Here is a 24,428-nt window from a genome sequence, read left to right on the forward strand (position 1 = left end):
GGCGCGCCCACATCTTATCAGAGCGGATGCTCTGTTATATTTTGGTTGTTTAGCATTAAAGAAAAAAACAGACACAGGTTTCTTCAGATTGAAAGCAAAGCGCGCCTTTGTTCTGAAAGCAGTCCCTGTGTGACATGTCTCCTGTCCCTCTGTCTCTGTCAGAAGTCCACGTGGAGCCTCACAAGAAGCAGCTCCATGTAACTCTAGCCTACAACTTCCCCAGTGATCACCTCCCCTCACTAGAGAAACTCGCTAAGGGCATTGAAGTGAAGCTGGGATGTGATTGGCTGGCTGTTCTGTTCTCCCGGGACATTCGTTTTGCTAACCACGAGGTAGCTGATATTCAGACTAAACCCCGCATGCTCCAGAACTGCACACACTGAGGACAGCTATTGAGTAGTGATGTCTGTATGTTCTGCTTGTCTGTGATTGGCCGATGCAGACCCTGAGGGTGATGTACCCCTACGTGCCACAGAACGACGATGAGCTGGAGCTGGTTCCCGGGGATTTCGTCTTTATGTCTCCCGTGGATCAGAACAGTACCAGCGAGGGCTGGGTGTACGGGACCTCGCTCGCCACCGGGCTGTCCGGCCTGCTGCCTGAGAACTATGTGAGCCTGGCGGATGAATCTGACACCTGGGTGTTTCATGCGTAAGTGTAGCACACGAGGAACGTTGCTGCTGAATATTTATGAGCGTGCACCTTCACTGATGACTGTAGGCTTTGCACCGTGCGTCTGCAGCTAGCCCAAACCAAAGAATCTGTGCGTAACAAAACCACGGCGGACCCGTCCACATGTTCGTGCTTTTCAGCGTCTTACACACTTTATTGGCCGCACGCGGTTGCTGTTCACAAACTCGGCTGCAGCTTTACAGCTCACAGCTTGACATCCACATCGACTACAACAGCACTGACTCAGACAGAGCACAGATTTTAAGCATGATTGCAGATGCCGCCCAGGTGCATCCATCTCACCTGCAGCGGCATCACAGACCACGCCCCGCCTCGCTGTGTTTCCATATGGCAACGTTAACCTTACTTCTCAGGATCCAAAGAAACAATCAGTATATTTAAAGGTTCACATCACACACGTCTCTCAGCTCAGTTCAATTCCATTTTATTCGCGTAGCACCAGATTTACAGTGACAGTGTTTTTCCACCAACCACAGCTCCCACTCGTTCTTCAGCTGTGAGGCCAGTGACAAGGGCAGTAAAGACAGAGGCCTGTTCGATGGACTGTTGGACAGCCGCCGTCCCGATAGCACAAGTCCCGGGGACACGCCGTCCAATAGTCTCATCTGTCATCCAATGCAGGTACTCAACCTGTGAACTGCGCACTAAATGTTGCTGTCATCTGTCCAAATGTTCAAGCGCCCTGTTACTCGGATGTTCAGCAGGTCCTGCGGATCAGCGGGGGTCACTCTCGGCAACCCAAGCGGACTCTTTTCGTGTGCCGCCACGGTGAGAGGATGGATGTGGTCTTTGGCAAACACTGGCTCTCCCTCTGCTCAGATAGTAAAGGTGAGCACGTCCACACACCTTCATTACTGTCTTTGTGCATCTCACGGTGAGGTTTGGACATGCAGCGGTACTTTTCTCCCCGCCTCTGCAGGTAGATACGTACGTTCCAACCTGAACATGCCTCCCAGTCTGCCTCTGTGGGGAGGACAGAGAGACTATGACATGGATGCTCCCATTACTGTGTTTGGATCCACCCAGGCCCGGCTTGTGGGTACGTGACTGGTGCAGATGTGAATGGTGTAAAACACCTGCTGCTGATGAGCAGGCTGACATTTTTGTTTTTGCACGTGTGCTTTGCTTTCTTCTCCAGGTGAAGCCCTGTTAGAGAGCAACACAGCCATAGACTTTGTGTACTGCTCTCCCGCTCTGCGATGTGTTCAGACTGCACAGAACATCCTGAAAGGTAAAAACGGGTCCGGCCTGTGCACCAGCGGTCGCGCCGACACATCGAGATAGTGCGTTTCTTTTTTATCTACGACATTTGGTTTGTGCAAACAGGTTTACAGCAGGACAGCAAGCTGAAGGTGCGAGTGGAGCCGGGGCTTTTCGAATGGACCAAGTGGGTGTCTGGGAGCTCGATGCCTGCGTGGATACCTCCCACCGACCTGGCTGTTGCACACTTCAGCGTTGACACAACTTACAGGTGATGACTGCCGAGCAGTGGCTTTTGCTTGTGTGGGGACTTTGGATGCTAACTGTGCTGTGTTAGAGTTGCATACTTCACACCTCTAATACGGAGAGAAACTAAGACGTATCTATACAACTGTAAATATAAATCCACACAGAAAGCAATGGTATGAATGCTGGTCATGTGATGATGGGAAGGTTGGTGGTTCGATCCCTGCCAGTCTGCATCCCTCTAATCTACAAATATACTAACGCCAAGTTGTGTTGTATGAGGCGAGAGAGAAGCTCTGTATCAGAATCAGTTCATTTACCATGAACTGTATTTCACTCACAGTAGAGCGCAGAAAATATATCAGATGTTAAAAAAGAGAAAGGACCATTTGAAGAATAATATTAGCTCATATTTTATTTAATGGCAGCAACTCTTCTAACAACAGTCCATAAATGTTTGGACGTGAGGAGAGCAGCTGCTGGACCTGTGGCCGAGGTTGTCCCGCTGTGGTCTCACAGAGGATCGTAGCTGCTCGACTCTCCTCGGTCGTGTCGTCTTCTTTGTTTCATGATGTGGGTGGCTGTAGCTCAGGAGGTAGAGCAGGTTACCTACTGATCGGAAGGTTGGAGGTTCGATCCCAGGCTCCTCCAGTCTGCATGCCAAGTATCCTTGGGCAAGATACTAACCCCAAGTTGCTTTCCGATGCATCCATCGGAGTATGAATGTGTATGAGTGTAGTTAGAAAGCACTCAGTACAGAGGTAGTGCTTGTGAGAATGGGTGTGACTGGGTGAATGTGGCGTGTTGTATAGAGCGCTTTGAGTACTCCGGGAGAGTAGAAAAGCGCTGTATAAGAATCAGTCCATTTACCATGTTCTCAATGTTTCCGCTGGTGGTCTGCAGGCCAGTTCAACACTTGTACTGTGAAGCCGCACTGTCGTAACTCTGTGTGGTTTCACAGAAATATGGACCGTTCTTCCCTGGAAAGGACACGGTCGGGATGGCAGCACATGTTGCTGTGTCGTTCCACCATCTCCTTCATCCCATCAGAGGTGGAGACTTTTGAACTACGTGATAACAAGCCAGCCGCTGCTCTTTAGTCCACAGGACATTACAAATGTTTGATCTGTCTGATCACAGAGCAGTTTTCCTTCTTCCGTCGGTCCATGTTGAATGAGCTTGGGTCCAGAGATGATGTGTGCACAGCTTTAACCTGCCCGCGTGGCACAGCGGGCTGTGTTCTGGAAGTGTTCTTGAACCCGTGCACAGAGTCGTGACTGTTTGCATTCGTGATATTCAGCCTTGTGCACAGCCGCTGCTCCAGATTCTCTGAATCTTTCTGTAGATGATATACAGCGGCTTGCAAAAGTATTGGGCCCCTTGAACTTTCCCACATTTTGTCACATTACAGCCACAAACATGAACCTGCAACATGCACCTGTGTGTAATCTAATGTCAGTACAGATACAGCTGCTCTGTGACGGCCTCAGAGGTTGTCTGAGAGAACATTGGGAGCAACAACACCATGAAGTCCAAAGAACAGAGCAGACAGGTCAGGGATAAAGTTACTGAGACATTTAAAGCAGGCTTAGGCTACACAAAGATTTCCCAAGCCTTGAACATCCACGGAGCACTGTTCAAGCCATCATTCAGAAATGGAAGGAGTATGGCACAACTGTAAACCTACAAGGCCGTCTTTTGGGATAAAATGAGCTAATATTTTCCATAAAATAGAAAATGTCTTAGTGTAAGCATTTGACTTCTGTTGTGATTAAAATACTGTACAGGATTAAGAGGTTTGCTAATCGTTGCATTCTGCTTTTACGGATTTTACACTGAGTCCCAACTTTTGGGGGGTTGAAGCAGGAGCAGCAGGGTTTGTAACACGCCAGCAGGAACCCTGTGTATGTCCGCCTGGCCTGCAGAGATCTCCTCTGTAGTTCTGATGGACTGAAGGGTCCAGAGCGAGTCTTACGCCATCTCCCAAACTGCAGTCCACGCCCACTCAAAGGCACAAAGAAGACACTTACCACTGCCTAACATGTTTCACTAATTATTTATCTCAATGCAGACCTCTGATCCCAGTCAGCAAGCTCACTGTGTCCGAGTCCTACGAGAACTACATGAGTCGGAGCTATCAAGTAACCAAAGACATCCTGTCAGACTGCAAAAACAGTGGTAAGAGACACACAGCAGAGCTGCTGCAGATGTGGAACGTTTAAAGATCAGCATGTTCATGTCTTTGTGCATCCCGCCTGGGTTTCCACTCTCCGTAGGAAACAACGTGCTGATTGTAGCCCACGCTTCTTCCTTAGAGGCCTGCACGCGCCAGCTGCAGGGCCGCAGCCCACAGAGCGCCAAGGACTTCATCCAAGTCGTCCGAAAGGTCCGCTCACACACCTCTTTTCATGTGGTGCATCTGTTTTATTGTCTTTGTTACATTCCACCTTTCTGCCCATCCGTCACTGCTTCCGTCTGGCTTCCCAGCCTCCTCTCCTCCAGCCCATTTGTGCAAAAACAGGAGTGCGTTCACTGTATAGAGGGAAACACAGTCAAAGCTGTATTTCTTTGACGGGTTTTGGAGGATCAGACAATAACAAACTGTGAACGGGACATTTCTGAAATCATGTGATGAACCAACACGAGCCCTACTGTCTAACATGGTTTCAGTTTAAATAAGGAACATGTGCATTTACTCTAAATTATTTTTAGTGCCCAGCTCGCTCATGCTCAGCTCTCTGACCCGACTTGAAAAGCAGGGAAGCGACTGGAAGCTCTCATGTGCACAGTTTCTACCATCATGTCTTTGGGTTCCTACCAGACTAAACTTCCTCTTTAGATAACGTTTGTTCTCTGGGTGGCTCATTGGGGGGAAATGAGTTGATGTGTCTCACGTCACTGAGGCTTTAGTGTTTATCCAGGGTGTTAATGTGAAACAGTCAAACCAAACATGGCTGCGGAAGATTGGAAATGCCCAAATGACAACAGATAACGCAAAGTCAAAAAGTGAAGTGCGTGTGTTTCCCTCTGGTTTTACTTTGGTTTCTCTTTTCAATTAAACGGAACAAAAGAGCAGTTTTATGTGTTTTTAGCAACGGTAAACTAAACGCTGCCGTAGCTTTGTGCCATCACAGTACAGGATCTGTCCACGCTGCAGTTCATGTTCCTGTTGATGTTCACTGAGGGTCATTAACTGCTTCTCATACTCACACTGACTGTGCTGCGCTCTGCTGGATGACACTGTGAAGTATAAAACAGCTGATGATGTCAAAAAATAGGAAATAAATAAATCAGTTTGCACTAAAGTGGAAACTTAAAAGGATCAAAAAATATTCTTTATAAATAATTAATGAAACAGTAATGTGTGTTTTTGTTAAATACAAAGAAATGATACAAAGATTATTATCCTTGTATTTCCCACATTCACGTCACGTGCTCTGTTAGTGTGAGTACACATAAAACAAAGTCTTGTAACATAATATCTATGAAGTCGTGGCTTCCTTCCTGTTGGAGGTTAAATGAGGAGCGCTACATTTGGAAACACGGGAAAATCCAGGAAACAATAATGAAAATGTTACAAAGTTTTTGTGTCGGACCGCCGTCATCTTTAATCTACTCTCCGAGTCACGTTTCCTTTGCTCTGCTTGCTCCTCAGATCCCTTACCTGGGCTTTTGCTCCTGCGAGGAGCAGGGGGACACGGGGGTGTGGCAGTTAGCGGACCCTCCCATCCTCCCCCTCACACATGGGCCAAACCACAGCTTTGACTGGAGGGAGACGCTCCTGCAAGAATGACGGCCCAAGCAGACCCTCTTAACCTGATGATGTACACACTCGGACTGCAGTGGCACCGCCGCCCCACCCCCACCCTTCCTCCAAATACTGGAACTTTCCGCCCGTCAGCAGAGAGCGCCTCGGCTCTCTGCCCCAGGTGACAACGTTTGGCAGCGTGTGTTCGCTCAACATTAAGCACGCTCAAATATCACCCACCCAGTCTCAGGAAACGCATCAGGATCATAAGACGGCGGTTCTCTATTAAAAATGACGTTTGATTGATTTTAGTGAGAACTTAGAATTTGATCTATTGAGTTGTGACGTTAGCACGCAGTAGCATTCTGGCTATAGGTGTAAATGTTTTTGCTCAAAGCGTGAAATTACAATCAGTTTTAAACACGCCGATGTTTTTGTAGTATTACATTTGGACAGGACAAAAGATTAGTTACAGTAGACTGACCACCTCCATTTACAGTAAGTCCAAAGATTTCCCCTTGAATGGGGCAAAGAAAGGCATCAGATACTGTTTTACTCTAACTTTACAATAAACGACATCATTAAAAACATGGCTTTATGTAAACACATGTGAACACTTTTTGTTCTGCAGTGGAGTTTCTCAAAGTTTCATGAGACTGTGGGTTTGTAACCACGGAGCTCCCGATCAGAACAACAGCATAGTGTTATTGGAGCTTTCATGGAGTTGGCGTCCCGTGTCCTGCCGCTGCCACGTCACCAGCTGAGGTAGAACGTTTACGCCACACCTCGTAGTCTTCGTCACACCCTCCCGATGCCCCCGTACAATGCATCCCCCCACTGTCGTCTCCATATGTAGCACACTGAGGACAGCGGTGTCTCTGCAGCAACATCACGACCTGCAATACCGACAATCACAAAGTAGCTTCTTAATTCTGGTCCAGCAGCAGTTTGTTGTTCAGACGTTCTCAGCGATCAGAAACGTCTTCCACTTTTATTTGTATTTATTTATAAGCCTTTATTGTTACAAGCAAAAATAATAAAAACAGCATGCAAGAACTTATGCTCTGTATCTCAGGTGTTGACTACATTTAAGACACACACAGTGTGTGTGTGGTCTGAAAACTGTTCCACTGATTGACTGTGATGTTGCCCCTGTCTAAGATTAAACTGATGTACCAACTGCCATCAGCAGCTGTAGCAGAAACGACGTATTCACACATCTGCTCTTTCATCCCGCTGCGTTTGGGGAATCCTGGCTCATGCTGCCAATGCAAAATGAGTTCCCACTGCAATGTAATGCTGGCGTCTTCGTGCATACTAGCAAAGTAGTCTGCGTTGTTCCAAGTGCAGAGCAGCTTCCATTGCTAACACGAGAGCTAAGGCTGCGTTCACATACAGCATCATGGTGTTCATCACCAACGCCACAGGAATAGCTCGACAGTTTGAAAAAAGGCTTCTCAGCGCTGATCATTTTAAAGGGTCTCTGTGTAGAAACGTGTGTGCGGAGAGTTCAGCCAAGACTCAACCAACGTTTAGGAGAACTGCTCCTTTAAAGAAGCAGTTTGGCACAGCTGGCAAGTGTAGCCGTTCCCTGCACTCCAGCTGCACGGCTGCCATGTCTGCTACAGACAACAGAGCTCCACTCACATCACAGGTAAAAGCAGCTGAAACCAGTACGGTGGATAAAGAGAATTCAAGACTAATAACAGCATTTGGTGATTTAATAACCTGTTATATGCTTGACTTGTTCTAAACTGTTTCTGTTTTGTAAACTGTATCACTTTCAGATTTTTAAACCGGGATAATCCCTGATTGACTAGCATTTGTCAAACTGTAAATTATGAAGAGCTAACAATGAATTTTGCTCTCAGAGTAAAGAAAGAAGCTGCAGGAACACATCTGCGTTGTAAAAACCGTATGACCAGTCTGCAATGAAACCTCTCAGTGAGAAGCATCAGTCAGGAGGAACATAGCAGCGGCGACACGACGCGATGCTCGTGAAAACTTCACATCAGACCCGCTAAGCACTTGTAGCATTGCTGAGTTCAGTCACTGCACAGTGGTCACAGATGCAAATGTGTGAGGGAAGAGTCACTGCTCCCACACGAATGTGAAAGTTTCTTCCTGTTTAATAAACGTCAGACATTCAGGAGCAACATAAAGTCTTAATCTGTGTGAAAAGTGACGAGGAAGAAGCCATGGTGTTCCTTTGCTCTTTATTTATTGTCTGATTATATCACCAGATGTGTACAGCAATTAATTTAAAGAAATGTTGGCCTGTAATTTAAACTCTGTGTGCGTGCATGTCTGTGCGTGCGTGTGTGCGTGCGTGTGTGTGTATGTCTGTGCGTGCGTGTGTGTGTGTGTATGTCTGTGCGTGCGTGTGTGTGTGTATGTCTGTGCGTGCGTGTGTGTATGTCTGTGCGTGCGTCTGTGTGCGTGCGTGTGTGTGTGTCTGTGCGTGCGTGCGTGTATGTCTGTGCGTGCGTGCATGTCTGTGCGTGCGTGCATGTCTGTGCGTGCGTGTGTGTATGTCTGTGCGTGCGTGCGTGCGTGCGTGTGTGTGTCTGTGCGTGCGTGCGTGTGTGTCTGTGCGTGCGTGTGTGTGTGTCTGTGCGTGCGTGTGTGTATGTCTGTGCGTGCGTGTGTGTATGTCTGTGCGTGCGTCTGTGTGCGTGCGTGTGTGTGTGTCTGTGCGTGCGTGCGTGTATGTCTGTGCGTGCGTGCATGTCTGTGCGTGCGTGTGTGTATGTCTGTGCGTGTGTATGTCTGTGCGTGCGTGCGTGTGTGTATGTCTGTGCGTGCGTGCATGTCTGTGCGTGCGTGTGTGTATGTCTGTGCGTGCGTGTGTGCGTGCGTGTATGTCTGTGCGTGCGTGTGTGTATGTCTGTGCGTGCGTGTGTGCGTGCGTGTATGTCTGTGCGTGCGTGCGTGTATGTCTGTGCGTGTGTGTGTGTATGTCTGTGCGTGCGTGCGTGCGTCTGTGCGTGCGTGTGTCTGTGCGTGTGTGTGTCTGTGCGTGCGTGTGTGTGTCTGTGCATGTCTGTGCGTGCGTGTCTGTGCGTGCGTGTCTGTGCGTATGTCTGTGCGTGCGTGTCTGTGCGTATGTCTGTGTGTGCATGTCTGTGTGTGTGTGTGCATGTCTGTGTGTGTGTGTGCATGTCTGTGTGTGCGTGTGTGTGCGCGTGTCTGTGTGTGCGTCTGTGTGTGTGTCTCTGTCTCGTGCTGAGGTATAAAGAGCAGCTGTGCTTTTTAACGGCTGTAATATTTTCATAGTGATTCGTGTGTGAGCGTCAGCCTACAACTGAACGATGATCCTTTGTTTTGTTCTGATGGAAGCTGAAAGAGAAACCTAATTTTTCTCCATAACTGAAGTTTTACTACATGTGTGCAAGTTATTGTCTGTTTGACTTGATTGATTTGATGCAGTTACTGTAAAGGAGAATGAGTCAAATAAAAATCAATACCTAATCGTTTTGTGAAGATTGATTGTTCATAACCAGCAAATCTGACTGAAGACTGCTGGCTCTTAAATCCGTTTAGGCTCGTATATATTGACACATTGGTACCACTTTTGTTTTTTCCTGTAATACTTATGTGATCAATAGAGGCTGCGAGAGAAAAAATGATGTCCAGCTCATGAATTTGCACAGTACTGCAATTATAGAAAAACAAGAAAATACTGTACATGCAGACCGTCCTGTACATTCGCCTCACAGTTAAAGTGTTGGTCACTCTGGGACTTTTCCCTAAAATACCTTCATCAAAATCTTTATGGCCTCATGCTCACTAAGGCCGGCGTTTTTTCCTTTCTTAGATTCAATTAAAGTCAATTTTATTTATATAGCACCAACAACAGTCGCCGCAAGGCGCTTTATATTGTGAGGTCGACCCTACAATAATACATACAGAGAAAAACCCAACAATCATATGACCCCCTATGAGCAGCACTTTGGCAACAGTGGGAAGGAAAAACTCCCTTTTAACAGGAAGAAACCTCCGGCAGAACCAGGCTCAGGGAGGGGCGGGGCCATCTGCTGTGATTGGTTGGGGTGAGAGAAGGAAGACAAACTGGAAGCTGGTTCCACAGCAGAGGGGCCTGAAAACTGAAGGCTCTGCCTCCTGTAACACTGATGTAGCGCTAATGAATTAATACAGGCTAGGGATTGAGTGTAATTTTATGGTTATTATTAATCAGAAGATTTAGGGACGCCACTGGAGCTGATGGGCAGTAATTAATAAATACACACAACACAAAAAATGGTTTTGCAGGTACCATGTATTTAACCAAACCCCAAAAAAATGAATAACAAGAAAAGGAAAACTTAAATAATCACTCCTGCTGCAGCTATCCAATTAATCAAAAACCCAGTGAGGGTGCACAAAGACAACTAAACAGATTTGTCTGGCTTATACCAAGCAACACAGGTTCTCAAAAAAACAGTTCCCCCATAAACACCACATGTTAATATCAAATCCACTGATCCACACTGAAGTCCATGAGTTTAATCTGAATGTCCATGAGAGATGTCCAAGCGCTATTGTCCATAAATGAAGGGAATGGTGTGTATGATTGCGGAAATCAGTGTATTTGGAAAATGGGACAGAGCGTTGTCTTTGATAGCTTCCTACCCAACCGGTGGAAGCGTCAATTGCAGAATGTGTCCTGCTCCTAGCCGTTCATTGGCTCGCCATCCTTTTTCATACCCCAACAAGGTTCACCTGGCCTGCATTAAATAAACAAGGCCAATAAGAAATCACAAGAATAATACAAAAATGTCAGCCAATTAAGCTAAATACATTAAGTTATTCTTGTTCCTGTGTACACAATTTATGAATAAATAAACAAACAATATATTGGTTAAATATAATATTCCTAACCAATAAGGATTTAACTGAAAACATTTCAACTGCTACATAGAATAGAATAGAATAGAATTCAACTTTATTGTCATTGCACATGCACAGGTACAGGGCAACGAAATGCAGTTTGCATCCATCCAGAAGTGCTTTAGTGATATAGATATATTACAATATATATTAGCAATAATATAGATATGTGAGTATATTACCGAAATGGGTCTATTATGGTATGTTACAATGTACACTGTATGAAGTATGTTGTGAATATTCTATAACTATAAGTATGTACAGGCTGTAGTGAGTACAAGCTATGTACAGGATATGAACAGGATATAAATATGAAAAACTATACAGAATATGAAATAAATAACTTTACAGAATCTGAGATATACAGCTATACAGAAATGGGAACTATGCAAGTTGTAAACAGTTGTAGGATTAAAGATTATCGAATGTACAGAATGATTATTTACACACATACATACATACATACTATGTAGCTCCACAACATTTGTTATTCAACAACTATCAGTCAAATCAAAATCAAATTGTTTGGACCGGCAGCAGCCGATTAGGGTCAGCTGGTAGCAATACAAACAGTCAATTAAAAGTTCAAACTCACCAATTCCGTTCTGTTCAGTGCACAACAACATTATGGCTCTGGCTCACAGTAATCAGCACCTAAGTTGCATAAGTTAGTTGGTGTTAAAAAAATGCATTAAAACGGGAAAAGCAAATGTTTGCCAATACACACCTGCAACAGCTCTGTCACCTGGCTTGCCTCCACGCATCTGACGGGAGGAAGTCGGGACAGGCTTACTATGACCTACATGCCATCCGATTGGCTGAGCAAAGTCATGTGGTTGGAGTCATGCATTTGTGATGCGTTCAATGGCAGGAAATAAGTGCAGGAAATTACTCAGGGTTACACTCCCATTCTACTTTTAAGATAAGATAAGATAGAACTTTATTAATCCCTCGGGTGGGTTCCTCTGGGAAATTAGGTTTCCAAAAGCACAGCACCGACAGAAGTTACAGAATGTTATATATATATATATATATATATATATATTAGGGGTGCAACGATACACAAAATTCACGGTTCGGTTCGGTTCGATACTTTGGTGTCACGGTTCGATATTTTTTCGATACAAAAAAAAATGTTCATGCCTTTTTAATTTGTCATTTATTAAAATTATAAATATATATTTTAACTCAAAAGTACAGTTTTTAAATTTAACCCTAACCCTTGTGCGTGTTTTTTATTTTGACAGCGAATGCGCACCTGCGGACCACTTATGTGCAGCCCTGGTTATTTAGCTCGTCATATTGCAGCCACAGAAATTCTTTTGTCCATGAAACCATAAAGCTGCACTTTCTTTTTGCCTTATAGTCTGATTTGTCATAACTTTTCCGTTTTGTGGTAAGCTTTTCTTTGGCTGTCACTTCTTCACCCTGACCTGTCTTATTTGGCTCAGCAGAACTAAAATATATATCTGTCTGTGAAGGTTCTCAGTCATCCAGGTCATGGTAGTCAAATATAAATCCTGCTGCTTTTACACACACACTCACATAAGCTCAGCGATTCTCTGCGCGATCAACCTCTCACATGTTTAAGCTGCGGGAGATTTCACTTGTCATGTTTGCATAGTAAGCTAACGATTAATAAGACGATGTCAGAGGAATTGGTGCACAAATTATCATCACTCACAGATCAGTGCTGTCGCTCTCTATACACAGTTCGCACGATTGCAAAGTGAAAGCAAAAAAACAAGCGCAAATTCAAACGCGATTTCAATATGTCACATATTGACAGTGGCTCACCGATGCCAATGACATAATTACCCAGTTACATTTCTGAAAGAATGCAAAAGCATTGACATATATTTTTCCTTCCTACAATAGCCCGACGGGCAGGGCAGAGATAGATTTTGGTAGCCCGACTGGAAAAATCTCTAGCCCCGGGACGTCGGGCTAGCGATTTTGCGAGCCCTGTGTCTGATTGAGGAATCACTCATCTTTGGAAAAGAGAGTTTATTACAGAGAAATGTCTCTTTCCAAAATAAAAGCTATACTATCCGCTTCTTCTGGGCTATATTCTCAGCAGCATATTAAACATATAAGGAGAATCATGTGCTAACAGTGACTTGGCTAAAGTTAGTAGCATGCTTGCTTGTTTTTTTTCTGCTTCCACTTGTCTTTGCACTAGGATGATGTCGGCGTAAATGTGCAGTCATATTTGTTGTGTTCCCACTAGTGCTTTCAGGTTAATCTCGTTGAAATGACCTTAACGCCACAACACGGCAAATCTCCGTTAACGAGCTACCGCCGATCGCTCCGTGCATGGGGCTAGACGGCCAACACGTTAACGAGCTAACTGCGCTAACACACTAGTTCCCACCCATGTAATTGAGCATTGCATGGCACATCCAACATACTGTTTTACTTTAGTCCATGACTCGCTTACCTTCAGGGTCATACGTCACATGAAAACCAAAATAATTCCAAACGCCAGATCTGAATGAGGGTGGGGGAGGTCCATGTTGCAAGGAGAGCTTAACTTCTGTCTCGCTAGCTTGCCCTGCGCTCTTCCTTCTGACTATGCTGTCTGTGTTGAGCACTCAGTGGATCTGCGCTCGACAGTGCAGCCTAGGCGGAGTAGTCGAACGCAGATTCACTGAGCGCTCAACACAGACAGCATCGTCAGAAGGAAAGTTGATAAAATAAATTACAAATTTTGTATTGTTCGATACATATGCGTACCGAACCGAAAGCACTGTATCGAACGGTTCAATATCGATACGAATATCGTTGCACCCCTAATATATATATATATATATATATATATATATACATATATATACATATATACATATGTAACATAAAGACAAGAAAGCTCCTTACCATGCATGGAGGGTTTCACCCCAAATCCAGCACCCTGAGGCTGTACGCTAAGCGGAAGGAAGGGGGCCGGGGACTGGTGAGTGTCAGCACCACAGTCCAGGATGAGACAACGAACATCCAAGAATACATTGGGAAGATGGCCCCAACTGACCGAGTGCTCAGTGAATACCTCAGGCAGCAGAAACCCAAGAAAGAGGAGGGAGACGAGGAACCATCATGGAAGGACAGGCCCCTGCACGGTATGTACCACCGGCAGATAGAGGAGGTGGCTGATATCCAGAAATCCTACCAGTGGCTGGACAAAGCTGGACTGAAAGACAGCACAGAGGCACTAATCATGGCAGCACAAGAACAAGCTCTGAGCACAAGATCCATAGAGGCTGGGGTCTATCACACCAGGCAAGACCCCAGGTGCAGGCTGTGTAAAGATGCCCCAGAGACAATCCAGCACATAACAGCAGGGTGCAAGATGCTAGCAGGCAAGGCATACATGGAACGCCATAACCAAGTGGCCGGCATAGTGTACAGGAACATCTGTGCCGAGTATAACCTGGAAGTCCCGAGGTCAAAATGGGAGATGCCCCCAAGGGTGGTGGAGAATGACCGAGCTAAGATCCTGTGGGACTTCCAGATACAGACGGACAAAATGGTGGTGGCTAACCAACCGGACATAGTGGTGGTAGACAAACAGAAGAAGACGGCCGTAGTGATCGATGTAGCGGTTCCGAATGACAGCAATATCAGGAAGAAGGAACACGACAAGCTGGAGAAATACCAAGGGCTCAGAGAAGAGCTGGAGAGGATGTGGAGGGTGAAGGTAACGGTGGTCCCCGTGGTAATCGGAGCACTAGGTGCGGTGACTCCCAAGCTAGGCGAGTGGCTCCAGCAGATCCCGGGAACAACATCGGAGATCTCTGTCCAGAAGAGCGCAGTCCTGGGAACAGCTAAGATACTGCGCAGGACCCTCAAGCTCCCAGGCCTCTGGTAGAGGACCCGAGCTTGAAGGATAAACCGCCCGCAGGGGCGTGCTGGGTGTTTTATATATGTATATATATGTATATATATGTATATATATATACACACACACACACACACACATATATAAATAAAATATGCGAAGGGGATAGAATAAATAGGAATAAAAATAAAAATACAAGTGAATTGCACATTTCAAGTATTGAGGTCTATTGCACCAAATACTAAATACTCTAGGAACAACAAGTAGGCCTGCAGTGTGAGAGCGAAGTGCTCTAATAGGGTGATATGGTACTACAAGGTCATTAAGATAAGATGGGGCCTGATTATTTAAGACCTTGTATGTGAGGAGCAGTGTCAGGGACCAAGCAGTAAGGTATAAAGGACACAGGTGTTTAATTCGAAAAAGGGGTTTTATTGAGGGAGAGGGAGGTCTGGGCCTCTTTGCTTTGCTTAGGCTGCTGCCCCCGCGACCCGGTCCCGGATAAAGCGGATGAAGATGGATGGATGGATGGGTTTTATTGACCCAAAAGTATGAAAAGATATTTTTGTCAGCCTGGCTACAGAGCTGAAGAGAAACCTGGGGTTGTTCTTATTTTCTTCAATCAGTGATGAATAGTAAGATGTTCTGGCTTTGCGGAGGGCTTTCTTATAAAGCAACAAACTATTTCTCCAGGCTAAATGATGATCCTCTAAATTTGTGACACGCCATTTCCTCTCCAGAGTACGAGTCATCTGCTTTAGGGTACGTGTTTGAGAATTATTCCACAGAGTCAGGTACTTCTGATTAGAGACCTTAGTTTTCACAGGAGCTACAGTATCCAGAGTCGTACGTAGTGAGGAGGTGAAATTATTAACAAGACAATCGACCTCTGTTGGGGTAGCGTTCAGATAGCTGCTCTGCTCTATGTTGGTACAGGGCATTGAAGATGATAACAGTGGGTGGATTATATTCTTAAACTTAGTTACAGCGCTTTCAGAAAGACATCTACTGTGATAAAGTCTACTCTCCACCGCTGTGTAATCAATTATTGTAAATGTAAATGTTATCAGGAAATGATCAGACAGGAGAGGGTTTTCAGGAAACACTGTTAAATGTTCAGTTTCTCTGCCATATGTTAAAACAAGGTCTAGAGTGTGATTAAAGTGGTGGGTGGGTTCTTTTACATTTTGAGAGAAACCAATTGAGTCTAATAACAGATTAAATGCCATGTTGAGGCTGTCATTTTTAGCATCTACATGGATGTTAAAATCACCCACAATAATTATTTTATCTGAGCTCAGAACTAAATTAGATATAAAGTCTGAGAAATCAGACAGAAACTCTGTGTAAGGCCCAGGTGGACGATAGATGATAACAAGTAAGACTGGTTTCTGAGTTTTACAGCTGGGGTGGACGAGGCTAAGCATCAGACTTTCAAATGAATTAAAAGTCTGTCTTGAATTCTGCCAGAGTACGAGAGCTTAGCATGAGTCACAGGTCGAAATAATCCTCATTTGTGTTATTCTAGGCCTGCAGTCTCTCAGTTCGCCCGGCTGTCTACAAAGAGCTCTGCCGTCTTTAAGCTAACCTCCTCTGATTGGCTGCCCCTCACCAACAGAATATACTAGCAGAGACTGGGCGGGGCTTGTGTGCTCACAGTCAGCGCTGTCTGCAGTCACGCTGAGACTGGGGTGGGTTTGTGAATAACTGTGTCAATAACTGTGTTTCTGTGCATATTAAACAGTTAATCGCTGAATTCATGTAACTACCAACAGACACATTCATCCAATCACAGACTGACTTTGTCAGTCTAATTAGAGGGGAACTGTGTCCTTATTGCTTTTACCAAAAATATGAATGCAAATGTTTGCTGAGCACGTTTACAGCTGCATTCTCCTAAATGGCCACCAGAGGGCGAGTCCTCTGGATGTAAAAGAAGAGAAGTCTATGGAAAACCAGCCACACTCGCTTTGGAGCCTCGGTAATGGCTTTCCTGTTCAAACAGTCCTATCGAATAAATGTTCTTTTGGTAATTATTGTCCCCAGTAGAGTCACAGAGCATGATGGCTATGTTTCAGGCCTATCTTGGCATTGACACGCCGCTAGCCCACAAGCATGCAGAATCCCTCAGTTCTCTTTCATAGCATTCGTTTCGTGTCTCACTATGGGAACGCCTCCTGCGTGACCTCATCAGAAGCTCAAATACCATTACGCCAGCCCTTACAGGCTGGCTAGGTGACGCCCATGTCAGGAGGGGCCAGTGCCTCCCTATATAATAGGCTGACATAGCGTCAGATGTCATTCAAAAACCTCTTCTCGCTTCTCACAGAAGCCTGTAGACAACTGTGCTATTGGGTGCTAAAGCTAAACTGTCCACAGATTCGAGTGAACAACTCGGTCGCCGGGCGCTTTGTTCCCAGCTTTTCAGTTGTCCACTAGCATACAAGCAGTAGCAATACTGTTCTGTAGCTAGTGCTGGTGCCAAGTAGCAATACTTTCACCCAGGGAAGTAGCAATACTTTCCGAAAGCGAAGTAGCAACACTTTGCTAATAAAGGTACCCCTAGCTTCACCATCAGGTAGCGATACCCTTCGACGCTAGCGGTTTTACACATTAGGTAGCAATACCTGTAGAAAAGTAGCAACACTTTTCAACCCACGTTAGCGAGGAATAGCAATATTCTCCGCACTCAGTGTCAGTCTCGCTAACGTGCGCAACCCTCTAGCTAACCATGGCTACGACGGCCAACGAAGTTGCAAAACTTTGTCCTTGCGGCAAGAAGATTCTGCCTGGGATACACACCCCGTGTGTGCGGCATGCCTGGGCTTATCTCACGCTCAGGCTGCCCTGACACCTGCACACGACTGTATCCACTGCGCGGCTTTCCCACGCAAACTACTCCGCCGCAGGCTAGCTCGCCAGGCTAACCTGTCGGGCGGCGACCCTTTGCTGTGTGAGGCTGCTGCGGCGCAAGGAGAAACTGAGATGCCCGATGATTTGGCCGCAACGCCAGGGCCGAGCTGGGCAGAGGCAGACCCTCAGCCCATCGCGACCGCTTTCCCGTCGCTGGAGGCACACGGAGATCGTGTGTTTTTCCGCGATGCTGGAGTCACCTGGGGAGGAGATGCTAACGAGGACGGAGATGAGTCGGCTGACTTGGAGCTCCTGCTGTCTGACGACGGCGAGGAGGAAGATTCCACCTCCTTGGCTAGCATCAGCTGGGCTGCAAAGCCCTCGGCTACCGGCGAGGTTGAAAAACCGACACCGCCGTCTCCCCTGGATCTCGACATGCAGGACATGTGCAAGCGCGCAGCCGCTAGGCTCAACATCCCGTGGCCCGCCATACAAACAGAGGTTGTAAAGTCTCGTTTTGACGGTAAGAAATTGCCGAAGGCGAAAAAGACGGGGAAGCATGTGTTGCCTGTTTTCCCTGAGCTACTCGATGAGATAGCGGTGACGTGGAAAGCAAAACCTTGCAGCGAGAAACACCCCGTCGTGGGGAGCTCCCTGCTGGATTGTGAGGGGATGGAGTCTATCGGCCTCCGCCGGATGCCACAAGTGGAGCCGTTGGTGGCGAGCCATCTTCACCCGAAGACGTCTCTGTCCTCATCGGCCCCATCTCTCCCCTCCAAAACAGACCGCTTCCAGTCTAGCCTTACAGATAAGTGCTACAAGGCAGCGGCTCTGTCAGTAAGAGCCCACAATGCCTCTTCTATGCTAATGGCTTACCAAGCTAGAAGAGGACATGACAGCTAACACAGATACCACAGTGTGGAAAGAAACCTGCGTTATAACTGACCACGTCCTCCGCCTCCACAAGGTAGCCATACAGGCTACTGGGAGAGCCACGGGCCTCATGGTTCTTCAGGAGCGAGCACGCTGGCTCGGGCTCACCAACCTGACGACTAAGGAAAAAGAGGAACTCCTCGACCCCCCTGTCGTCCCTCACGGTCTCTTCGGTGCGGCTGTTACATCCATGCAGAAGAGATGTGAGGAGAAAAAGAGAGATGATGAGGCTCTGAAACTCTGCCTGCCGAGGAGGGCCCAGCACGCCACCCCAGCAGCGCCGCGCCAGTCATTCGCGCAGGCAGCGTCTTGCCCGGTCCCCGCTTTCAGGATTCCCAAAGTGCCTAAGACGCAAGCAGCCCCCCAGGCTGCCGGGGCCCCTAAGAATCCATGGACTCGGAAGCAGTCTCCCCAGGCCAGACCTCAAGCGGCCCCTCCTCCTCCCCCCGCTGCCGCGATCGTGAGGAGGAAGAAGCGGCCGGCCTGACAGCCTCTCCTCTAGGCGGGAGCGAACCCAGTTTCCCCCCTTCATGGGCCACCCTCCCGCCTCCCAGCTCCATTCCAGAGCAAGTTCAACGGGACATGTTCCACACAGAGTGCTTGACTCGGGCCGGCGTTCCTGTCACCGGACCCGCCAGAGGGAAAGAGAGCCAAAGTTCGCAGTGTTGTTTCACGAGCACTTCTCTCATGCATTCTGTATTAAAAGAGCCCCGACACGCGCATCCAGGCAGTTTGCCGAGGGCGCTGTCGAGTGTTGCAAAACACATGAGAAAATCAAACATGCTGAAAAACGGAGCACCGTCTGCCATAACGCAGCCCGTGGAGACTCGCGTTTCCACGGCTGTGATGATGCAGATGAGCCCGTCACCTCGCTCACCTGTGAGCGAGGTGACGGGACGCCGAAATGGCGTATGTTTCGCGCTGCGACCACAAGGGGGCGCCAAAACGCCATATTCGGTGAAGTGGCCAGTGAGCGCTCTGTCTCTCCACATGAAGAGCTGGGCCACCTGCACTCAGTCAGCATGGGTGCTGAGGACATTGAAAAAGGGCTACAGGCTGCAATTCAGTGTCGCTCCACCACAATTCAAAGAAATTGTTTACTCTCGTGCTCCGAGCGAGTCTGCCAGTTTTCTCCTGGAGGAAATTTCCACCTTGAGAGACAAAGGAGCTATAAGAATTGTCCCTCCCGAGGAAATGCACAGCAGATTTTATTCAAGGTATTTCCTTGTGCCAAAGAAAGGGGGGAGGGGGATGAGAGCCATTCTGGATCTCCGTGCCCTGAACCGGCATTTGAGGACATACAAGTTCAGGATGTTGACGCACGCCTCGCTGCTACGGTTTGTACGAGCGGGCGACTGGTTCACATCAATCGACCTGAGGGATGCTTATTTCCACATCCCCATATATCCCCCACACCGAAAGTATCTGAGATTTGCTTTCAAGGGGATGGCATACGAGTTTGTAGTCCTGCCTTTTGGTCTCTCACTGAGCCCAAGGGTGTTTGTGAAATGCACCGAGGCAGCAGTGGCCCCACTCAGGAAAAAGGGCATTCGGGTGGCCACGTACATCGACGATTGGCTGGTGGCAGCCCCAACCCGCCAGGGAGCGACTTGTCACACAAATGCTCTCATACAGGGGTCCCCCAAGTTACACACGCTGGCACACAGACTGATAGTCTGGAGCAGTGTTCACCAGCTGTCACTGAGAGCAACTCACGTGCCGGGGATCTTGAACTTTGGTGCAGATCTTCTCTCCAGGGGCAACCCGCTGTATGGGGACTGGAAGCTTCACCCGGAGGTGGTGAAGCAGATCTGGCTGCGATTTGGTCTGGCGACCGTGGACGTTTATGCATCCAGGGAGGATGCTCAGTGTCCCCTGTTTTACTCGCTGAACGATCAGAGAGCTCCACTCGGGGTGGATGCTCTAGCTCACGAGTGGCCGAGAACCCTCCTCTATGCTTTTCCCCCAGTGGCCCTCATTTCTCCAACTCTGGCCAGAGTGAGGGAGAGAAGTCACTATATGATCCTGATAGCCCCGCACTGGCCAGGGAAACACTGGCTGGCGGAGATTTTTCAGCAGCTGTGCAGCCCACCTTGGCTGTTACCACTACGCAGAGACCTCCTGTCTCAGGCACAGGGGGAAATATTCCACCCCCACCCAGAGAGGCTGGCTCTGTGGGCTTGGCCCGTGAGTGGTTTAACCTGAACACGGTGGGGCTCCCTCATAGTGTTATCGACACTATTCAGTGTTCTAGAGCATCGTCTACTCGGACGCTATATGAGCATAAGTGGCATGTGTTTGAAAGCTGGTGCTTAGAATCACAGGCCATCTCTTTTCAGTGCTCGGTGGCTGTGATTCTGTCATTTCTTCAGGCCCTGATTGATAAGGGTAAAGCCTTCTCCACCATCAAGGTGTATTTGGCAGCAATTTCAGCCTGCCATATTGGTTTTGAGGGAAAGACTGTTGGCCAGCATCCCTTAATATGCCGTTTCATGAAGGGTGCACGGCGTAAATTGCCTACGTCTAGGCCATTGGCTCCATCATGGGACCTTCCCACAGTATTGGCTGCGCTCTCCTGTTGCCCATTCGAACCCCTGGAACAGGTTGAGTTGAAATTTCTGTCCTTGAAGACGGCTCTTTTAATTGCTTTAGCTTCTGCTAAACGTGTGGGAGAGATACACGCTCTCTCAGTGCATCAGTCATGCATTCAGTTCTCCTCGGATAATACGTGGGTCTGTATGCGGCTCAACCCTGCCTTTGTCCCGAAGGTTGTCGGCACATGTTCCCCTATAGAACTGCCGGCCTTTTGCCCACCGCCTTTCTTCTCAGAGGAGCAACGGCGGCTGCATACCTTGTGTCCAGTCCGTGCTCTGCGCATTTACATGGACCGAACCCAGAGTGTCAGACAAAGTGACCAGCTGTTCGTGTCCTGGGCTAAACCACATATGGGAAAGCCTGTGTCTAAACAGCGCCTCTCCCATTGGATAGTAGGGGCAATTGCCTTGGCCTATACTAGCAGGGGCCTTCAGCCCCCTGCTGGCTTACGTGCGCATTCCACTAGAGGTCTGGTGACCTCATGGGCTCTCTTTAGGGGAGTTTCTATTCAGGAGGTGTGTGCAGCTGCATGCTGGACCTCACCTCATACATTTGCTAGGTTTTACAGGTTAGATGTGACAGCACCTAACCTAGCACATTCGGTCCTCAGTGCAGGTTCTTCCCGGGTGGGGGCCTCTCCCCTGTGAAGTGCTGTTGGGGACAGTTGTCTTCTTAACAGGCATGTCTGGCAATCCGGGAGTCAGTATTTCTCCCATAGTGAGACACGAAACGAATGCTATGAAAGAGAACTTAAGGTTATGTATATAACCCCGGTTCTCTGAGTAGCATGAGTGAGTGTCTCACCAGACCGCCCTCCTTGCTATGGAAGCGAGGAAGAGGTGGGCTTGTTTTGAATGACATCTGACGCTATGTCAGCCTATTATATAGGGAGGCACTGGCCCCTCCTGACATGGGCGTCACCTAGCCAGCCTGTAAGGGCTGGCGTAATGGTATTTGAGCTTCTGATGAGGTCACGCAGGAGGCGTTCCCATAGTGAGACACTCACTCATGCTACTCAGAGAACCGGGGTTATATACATAACCTTAAGTTTCAACCTGAGTTTCATGTGACGTCAGAGAACGACGGCTAAACAGTCAGCTGGAGGTCTGACTAACCTGCACGCGTACGTGACATCAGAGGCTGCGTCCGTTTATATGACGCCTAAGCCATCACTCAAACTTATCTCAGGACACACGCTTTTTTGCTCACAGTCATTTGTGGTGTCGCTGACTTCCTGTGGTCTCCACATCACTGCTAGCTGTTTCCTACATGGACGCAGTTTAAGTCCACATTCTAGTAAAAGTGTGTTTTTCTGTTACATTTGTCAATATAACACTACAAATCTCTGTTTCTACGATACAGTTTCAACTGAGGGAAACGACTTTTCTATGTTAAACTGTATAAAAGCGACCACGACGCTATTTCTGAAGTCCAAATCCCTGAGAGAGGAGTGTTCCTGCCTCCACCATCCTGGTTACAAAACCAGGATGTGACGAGGAGGGGCAAGTCTGACTGTGAGACCACATCCCGGCTGGTTGGGTTGTTAATCATGAGCTGCTAACATAGTATGTCCAAGTTTTATTAAAAATAGTTCATATGTGTATTCAGGCGGACAGTGATCACTGAGGCTGAGACAGAAACCTGTTTCACAGAGTCTCCTGTAGAAGCAGACTGCTTTTCTTCACAGCTGTTACCTCACAAAGATTGCAGGCTTAAGCATTTCCACACTGGCTTCATTTGTCCCACCCAGAAGCTCCGTCCATGTTTTATATACCATCTATGGTCCATATGGCATTATTAATGTGTTACTATGGCAGCTTCCTTACAGTCAGTTTTCATTCGCAGTGAATGATGTGAGCGAGAGGAAGGATGAGGGGCAGCCCGACCAAACAAGAAAAGTACGTTGAGAAAATGATTCCCCGTCAGAAGTATTAGAAGTCAGCAATACTTCTGTGAACATCAAATTCAAATTCAAATTCAAATTCAAATTTTTATTTGTCACGTACACAGTCATACACAGTACGATATGTAGTGAAATGCTTGGACAACTGCTCGTGACCTAAAGAAAACAAAAAAGGAAAAGGCTATGAATAAGATAGGAAATAAATATGAAAAATTAAAAAGGGTAAATTTAACTGGGAAAGAATAAGATAAAATATATAAATTAAAGTTGAAAATAAAATAACTATACAACAAAATACACAATATAGAACTATATAAGAATGTATGAAGAAATATAAATAAATATATACACAATAACAGCAGCTGTACAAGTATTAACTGGAAATGAAGAATATAATGTCCAGTGTTGTGCAATCCACATTATGTCTTGTGCAGTGCAAATATGCTTAAAGTGATTTAAGTGATGAAGTGAAAACAAAGTCCAGAAAGTCCAGTGTGTGTGTAAGAACCATATGTGTGGGTCAGTACTGTGTGGTGGTGTGATTGAGAGACCGTATCGCCTGCGGGAAGAAGCTCCTCCTCAGTCTCTCTGTGTTGGTCTTCAGGGAGCGGAATCGCTTTCCTGACCTCAGCAGAGAGAACAGTCTGTTGTTGGGATGGCTGAGGTCCTTCACCATCTTCCTGGCCTTGGTCCGGCACCGCCTGCTGTAGATTGAGTGCAGGTCAGGGAGCTCGGAGCGGATGGTGCGCTCAGCTGACCGCACAACCCTCTGTAGAGCTCGTCTGTCCTGCATGGTGCTGTTCCCGAACCAGGTTAAGATGTTTCCCGCCAGGATGCTCTCTATGGTGCACGAGTAAAAGTTCCTGAGCACCTTGGAGGGCAGTTGGAAGTCTCTCAAGCGTCTGAGGTGGTAGAGACGCTGACGGGCCTTCACTCCAACAAACGTCACTCGTTGGCTGATATTAGTTGTTTTGTGTTGACTGTGATGTGTTCAGAGGAAAGAGAGCGAGCAGGAGAAAACAGGCAGAACAGAACGACCAGGTAAGGTAGAGTTTTACAGGGACAAAGAACAAATATTGATCATTTTTAAAACAAAGAGCTTGAGAAACGTAAACATGAGCAGAGGTTTACCAATCAAAGGAAACAAGAATAATGTTCAGTGTGAAGACTTAAACTCATGTGGCTGTAGCAGAAGTCAACACTGGGCACCCCCAGAAGGCCCTCACTCCATAGCTCTGGGGGACTAGTTGTGTTTTGTGCAGTTGAAATAGGAACAGCTAATGTGGTCATAAAAAGCTTTTTAACCATTTTATGGCCCTTTTCATGTTCGTAGAGCTGCAAAATGAAACCTACTCTCCACTGCTGGCTCCAGAGGATCCTCAACCACAACCAGAACCGTCACCAATCAAGGATCAAAGGTTCCTCCTTTTCTCACACAAATACAACAGCATAGCTAACCATGTGCAGGCTGGCCTCGATAACAGAGTGCTGGCCCTCTACAAGAAGTCCAAAGTCTTCAAAAACAACTTGCC

General features: G+C 47.1%; 2 protein-coding genes across 2 annotated transcripts in view; both read left to right on the forward strand.

The window, feature by feature from the left end:
• ubash3bb (ubiquitin associated and SH3 domain containing Bb) overlaps positions 1-6,933 on the forward strand; it is a 45,035-nt gene extending 38,102 nt beyond the window's left edge. The window contains exons 5-14 of the mRNA XM_085371642.1: positions 163-332; positions 443-651; positions 1,170-1,314; positions 1,395-1,521; positions 1,613-1,732; positions 1,832-1,924; positions 2,020-2,164; positions 4,211-4,317; positions 4,416-4,525; positions 5,795-6,933. Coding sequence (XP_085227768.1) covers positions 163-332; positions 443-651; positions 1,170-1,314; positions 1,395-1,521; positions 1,613-1,732; positions 1,832-1,924; positions 2,020-2,164; positions 4,211-4,317; positions 4,416-4,525; positions 5,795-5,932 — 1,364 coding nt within the window. The 3' untranslated portion in view covers positions 5,933-6,933. The remainder of the gene's footprint in view (positions 1-162; positions 333-442; positions 652-1,169; positions 1,315-1,394; positions 1,522-1,612; positions 1,733-1,831; positions 1,925-2,019; positions 2,165-4,210; positions 4,318-4,415; positions 4,526-5,794) is intronic.
• Positions 6,934-19,178: 12,245 nt separating this feature from the next.
• LOC146618172 (uncharacterized) lies at positions 19,179-20,603 on the forward strand. Its single transcript, XM_085371416.1, has one exon. The coding sequence runs from the start codon at positions 19,179-19,181 to the stop codon at positions 20,601-20,603; it is 1,425 nt and encodes a 474-aa protein (XP_085227542.1).
• The last annotated feature ends 3,825 nt before the right edge of the window (positions 20,604-24,428 follow it).

Source organism: Diplotaxodon limnothrissa, linkage group LG14 (assembly GCF_057381915.1).
Source record: "Diplotaxodon limnothrissa isolate DT_005_m linkage group LG14, D_limnothrissa_male_GT1.1, whole genome shotgun sequence".
In the NCBI taxonomy this organism is placed as follows: domain Eukaryota; kingdom Metazoa; phylum Chordata; class Actinopteri; order Cichliformes; family Cichlidae; genus Diplotaxodon; species Diplotaxodon limnothrissa.

Coding starts and splice junctions, on each gene's coding strand:
- LOC146618172 (XM_085371416.1), top strand. CDS start 19,179: ATGCTGAAAAACGGAGCACCGTCTGCCATAACGCAGCCCGTGGAGACT.